The sequence below is a fragment of the Alexandromys fortis genome, unplaced genomic scaffold (assembly GCF_014885135.2).
Source record: "Alexandromys fortis isolate MF-2015 unplaced genomic scaffold, M_Fortis_MF-2015_v1.1 scaffold_35, whole genome shotgun sequence".
Lineage (NCBI taxonomy): Eukaryota > Metazoa > Chordata > Mammalia > Rodentia > Cricetidae > Alexandromys > Alexandromys fortis.
Genome location: NW_026067913.1, coordinates 6243031 through 6249030, shown reverse-complemented (window position 1 = coordinate 6249030; position 6000 = coordinate 6243031). Strand labels below are relative to the sequence as shown.

At 43.0% G+C, this 6000-nt stretch overlaps 1 protein-coding gene across 1 annotated transcript in view; it reads left to right on the top strand.

The window, feature by feature from the left end:
- The window catches only part of Brms1l (BRMS1 like transcriptional repressor), a 35331-nt gene that overhangs the window by 4278 nt on the left and 25053 nt on the right, over positions 1-6000 (top strand). The window contains exon 2 of the mRNA XM_050138878.1: positions 1189-1279. Coding sequence (XP_049994835.1) covers positions 1189-1279 — 91 coding nt within the window. The remainder of the gene's footprint in view (positions 1-1188; positions 1280-6000) is intronic.

Genomic DNA, 6000 nt, shown 5'->3' with positions numbered 1-6000 from the left:
TGTAGACCAGGCTAGTCTCAAACTCACAGAGATCCGCCTGCCTCTGCCTCCCAAGCACTGGGATTAAAGGCGTGCGCCACCACCGCCCGACTTTTTTTTTTTAATATTTATTTATTATGTTTACAATATTCTGTCTGCATGTAGGCCAGAAGAGGGCACCAGACCCTGTGAGCCACCATGTGGTTGGTGGGAATTGAACTCAGGACCTTTGGAAGAGCAGGCAATGTTCTTAACCACTGAGCCATCTCTCCAGCCCCTGCCTCTGCCTCTTAAGTGCCACATGCTGCCTAGCAATTAGTTGCTTTTTTTTTTATGTGATGGGATAATCAGCCATGTGACTTCTCTACCTCCATCTTCATTTTTTTTTTAAGACTTAAAAAAAAATTAAGTAACACATATGTGTATGGCATGTTTGGAGGTCAGAAGAGGGCATCTGGTCCCCTGAAACTGGAGTTACAGGCAGTTGTGAGCCATGGCATGGATATTGGGGACTGAAGTCACGCTCAACCTCTGAGGCATCTTTCCAGTTCTGGTTTTTCTTTCTTTGATTTTTTTTCCCTTCAGCCCAGGCTGGCTTTGAACGTTCCATCGTTTCTGGCCTCTCAGTCATACACTGCACAGCTGACACGCCGCAGTTGGAGCGACGGATGCCAGATGTGTTTTTTGAATAATGACATTTTATGAGCATAGGCATTTTTGGTGCTAAGTTCTCAAGAATTAGTGTAAAACCAAAGGTGGGTTAGTTAACTTCATTGACATAACTCTTAAAGTCTTTTAAGAAGACTGAAAAGTGGATAAATTCTGGAAGCTCTAGAGACTGCTGGGGTTTTAATCTGTCATTAAATTAATTCTATAGTGGTAATTATTTTGGAAAAAAATTGTTTATTTTCCTTTAAGGTTTACATAAACCTTGGATGTCCAATTTCATATTACAACATTTTTTTTTCTATTTGGACTAACCAGATACATTTGAAAGTTTTATCTTTTTTTTTTGTTTTTTGATATATGGTCTCATGTAGCCCAGGCTGGCCTCCAACTTGCTGTGTGGCATATAGTTTTAGGTAGCCTTAAACTCCTAATCCTCTTGCCTGTACCTCCCAAATGCTGGGATCCAGGTCTATGTGTGCCTCCAGGCCTGCCTTGAAGTTTTATCTTTGATATTTTCCGTTTTTTTTTTTTAATTAACAGAGATGGACGATGAAGATTGTGAAAGGAGAAGGATGGAATGTTTAGATGAAATGTCCAATCTTGAGAAACAGTTTACAGATCTCAAAGATCAGTAAGTATCGACTTCAGAAGGTCTTTGTCGCTGCGTCTCAGTGGTATCATTTTTACTAGCACAAGGGCAATGACATGGTCTCCACTGTGTTCCCTTTTGTGTTTTATGGGAACAGACTGATCTGCTCCGAAGGAGGCTTCAGTTATTGTTAATGCGATGGAGACCTCCTTAACCAAACAGAGTTTTTGGGGGTGGGATAGAGCAGGTGCCTGGCCTGTGGGCGTTGGTGATTCAGTTGTTTGTATTGTTGTGCACTTGGTGCTAATCTGCATTGTTCATTCCTTTGTTAAATAATTGGCTGAAGATTTTCCCCTCTGGTGCTGGAGATGAAACCATATCCGTGATAAGCGAGTGCTCTGCCGCTGAGCTATGGCCCCACATCCCTCTTTTTCCTTTTTCCTTTGAGGCAGTGTCTGGCTAAGTTGCCCAGGCTGGCTGTGAATTCGCTTTATAACTCAGGTAGGATCATAAGATCCTTCTAACCAAGCCTCCAATATAGCTGGGTTTACAGCTCTGTGCCATCAGGCTGAGATACCATTTTTAAAATTTGAGTATAAAGTAGAGTATTGTCCTCTATTTTTCTATTTGGTTTTAATTTGATTTTATGTCTTAACATTAAATAATGTGTATATTACCTGTTTCACATGTGTGTTACTTAATTTACTTGTAATAGCTCTGTAAGGCTTCCATTTTACTAATGAAGAAACTGATGCTCAGAGAAGTTTATTAATTCCCATAGTTTATCATTATCAAAAGTGTAAATAAGCCGGGCGGTGGTGGCACACGCCTTTAATCCCAGCACTCCGGAGGCAGAGGCAGGTAGATCTCTGTGAGTTCAAGACCAGCCTGGTCTACAGAACTAGTTCCAGGACAGGCTCCAAAGCCACAGAGAAACCCAGTCTCGAAAACAAAAAACAAAAAACAAAAAACAAAAAAAGTGTAAATAAAGCCAGGGCTTTTGCCTCTAGTGTTACAAGTGCATTCCCCTAAAGGCTCCATCTTTGGAGGAATTGTTATAGAATGGAAGAGCATAGACGCTGATTTGAATGCCCCCTTCCCCTTCCCCTTCCCCTTCCCCTTCCCCTCCCCCTCCCCTCCCCTTCCCCTTCCCCTTCCCCTTCCCCTTCCCCTTCCCCTTCCCCTTCCCCTTCCCCTTCCCCTCTTTTCTTTTCTTTTCTTTTCTTTTCTTTTCGGTTTTTTGGTGCTGGGATTAAAGGTGTGTGCCACCACCGCCTGGCTAAATTAGGCTGTCTTAACAGATGTAAAGGTTGCTGGGGAGTTTAGTGCTATGGAACTTGCCGAGCACAAGAGGTTAGAAAGCCCTGTTTGATGCCCAGCAACAGAAGTTAATATGTAAATAAATGTCAGTCCATACATAAAAACAATGCTGTTAGTGATCTCACAATCGACTGTGAAGTTATTAAGAAGTGTCTTCGTCAGTGTTCTATTGTTCTGAAGAGGCACCATGAGCACAGTGACTTCTATGACAGAAAGAAAGCATATAGTTCAGTTAGTCCATTATCATCATGATGGGAGCATGGTGGCAGGCTGGCAGGCATGGTGCTGAAGAAGTTGAGTTCTACATCTGGATCCACAGGCAACAGGAAGAGAGCTTGACACTGGGCCTGCCTTGGCCCACCCCCAGTGCTGCTTCCTCCAGCAAGGCCACACTCCTAACCCTTCTTAAGTAGTGTCACTCCCCTCATGACTAAGCTTTCCCATATATGAGCCCAAGGGCCCATTCTCATTCAGACCACCACAAGGAGCTATCTGTAAAATTCTTTGCCGTTTGCTTGGCGTGTTTTAGGTGTCTAAGAGATACCAACTTTTCTCCCCACTTGACTTCCTTTTTGCTTTTAGTCCTGGAGATTGAATCCAGGGCCTTGCATGTGCTAGGTAAGCACTCTTACTGAGCTACACCAGCAACCCAGTTTTTCATTTTGAGAGAAAATCTTGCCAAAGTGTTGGTGCTAGCCTCCACTCCACTGTTTGCCTCGGCCTACCGAGCAGGTGCCAGCGCGCTTGTGCGTCCCCACACTTTCATTTGTTCCTCCACTTCCCGGTTAATGCCAGAGCTCTTGTGAAATTGGTGCCACACAAATGGATACCACATGTGTGCCTGGTGCCATAGAAGCCAGAGGAGGGCATTGGATCTCCTGGAGCTGGACTTGCAGATGGTTGTAAGCCACCATGTGGCTGATGGGAATTGTATCTAGTTCCTCTGGGAAAACAACAAGGGCTCTAAACCACTGAGCCATCTCTCCGTTCTGGAAGAAAGAACCTTTATCAAGAAATGCCTCATAGGATTGGGCTATGGCAAATCTGTAAGGCATTTTCTTGATTGATGATTCACGTGGGGGGACCCATCCCATTGTAGGTGGGTGGTGTCTGGGTTGGTGGTCCCGTTATGTATAAGAAAGGAGGCCGAGTAGGTCTTGGGAAGTAAGCCAGTAAGCAGCACTCTTTCATGCTCTCTGCATTGGTTCTTGCCTCCAGGTTGATACCTTGAGTCCCTTCCATGATTTTCCTGGATGATGGACTATAAGCTGTAAGATGAAATAAACCCTTTCCTTCCCAAGTTGCTTGTGGTCATGGTGTTTATCACAGCAATAGAAGCCCTAACTAAGACATTGGAGACTGGATCTTGCTATCTTGCCTAGCCTGGCCTCAAAGTTGGCATTCTACTGCCTCCATTTCCTGAGTACTGGGATTGCAAGTGTCTACCATCATGGTTAGTGCAGGGTGGTGGGGTGGTGAAGTGAGGTGGGGTGCTTGAGAGGACATAGAGTAGATGATTTAGTAGAATTATCATGTTAGAGTGAGACAATGTGTTTACCATATTAATCCTGTTTATTCCATTTCTTCTCTTAACTTTCATTGGTATTAGAGAGGAATATTAATATTATTTCCTGCCAGTTTGACATATTAAAAATTAAAAAGTATATTATTTTGGCTTTGATATATATGTGTGTATATATACATACATATAAATTTTTTTACTACGTTTTTTGATTTTTTGAGACAAAGGTTTTCTTTTTTTTAAATATTTATTTATTTATAATGTATACATTATTCTATCTGGCATGTATGCCTATAGGCCAGAAGAGGGCACCAGACCTCCTTACAGATGGTTGTGAGCCACCATGCGGTTGCTGGGAATTGAACTCAGGACCTTTGGAAGAACAGCCAATGCTCTTAACCGCTGAGCCATCTCTCCAGCCCCTGAGACAAAGGTTTTCTATGTAGTCCTGGCTGTCCTGGAATTTGCTTTGTAGACCAGATTGGCCTCTAACTCACAGAGACCTGCCTGCTTCTATCTTCTGAGTTCTGGATTAAAGGCGAGTTGCCACTATCACCTGGCAGTATAATATTTTATTACCAGTTTAAATTTTTGTAGCATGTTTATTGTCATGCCTGCAATTTCAACACTTGAGAGGTAGAGGTAGGTGGAGTGGCATTCCAGCTAAACCTAGGCCACATAGCAAGACCCTTTAAAAAAAAGATTTCCATTACTAATTTTGTATTAGAATTAGATTAAGTCTATTTAGGCAATATAGAGAGTTTAGCATCATTCTGGCAGAGAGGAGGCAAATATATGTGTGTTTGTTTAAAGAATTATTTTAAATGATGTGTATGCGTGAGCAGGGGTGTGTTTGGGGGATGCATTTGCACACATGAGTGTGCAGATTTTCATGGAGGTCAGAAGTTGGATTCCCTGCAGGTGGTTGTGAGCCCACTGAGAACCAAACACTCACTTTTAACCACTGGAATGTTTCTCCAGCCCCAAATTTGGGCTTTTGTGTTTTAGCAGAAGTAGCCCATGAATGAAGAATTCTCATGCAGTTGATTGAGATTTCCCTGTTAATCTTGTGAGGTGTTTTTAGAGCTACCCAGCAAGGGAAGACTGCGTCAAGTTCTCCTATGTGGGACAGCTTTGCAAGTAGTGATGGAATCCAATCTTGTTCACCTTGGGCCACATTGCTTCTGGTTCACTGTGACCACTAACTAGTTCCCCTTCGAAGCTTCGTTCTTCTCTGGATGTATTAGGAGTAGATCCATGACCATCGCGTAGGAATGTTCTTTCTTGAGGAATTGATTTGTAGAATAGCGTATCAGAAAAAAGACAATTTTTTGCATTGGGTTTTAAATCTTTACTTTTTCATCTTGCTCCAAATGTCTTGCCTATTTTTAGCCTGCCATGCTGTGTATCTCTGTAGGGTGTCTCAAAGCTTCAGAAGAGATAGGGAATGATACAATGGTGCTGCTCCTCCTCCTGTTCTGGCGCCCATGGGCGCTGTAGTGTTCTGCATAAAGCAGCCAGCCCAGCCGCTGCAGTTTCTGTAGTGTGGAGTAACTTCTTCCACCACCCTCAGTCACCTGCATATGTGCCTGGTGCCCTCAGAGGTCAGAAGAGGACATTGGATCACCTGGACCTGGAGTTAGGGATGGTTGTGAGCCACCACAGGGTACTGGGACTTGAACTCTCTCTCCTTTTTCTACAGTGTACATGAGTAGGGACAATAGAGACCTGTACCTACCCATTTTTCATTTCATCCTTTTTCAAAGCATTTGTTTATTTTCTATATTGTATTTATTTATGTTTTTTAAAATTTTATGTGTATTTGTGTTTTACCCACATTTGTGCCTGTGTACCATGTGTGTTCAGTGCCTGTGACAACCATAAGAGGACGTGAGATTCCCCCTAGACTGGAGTTACAGAT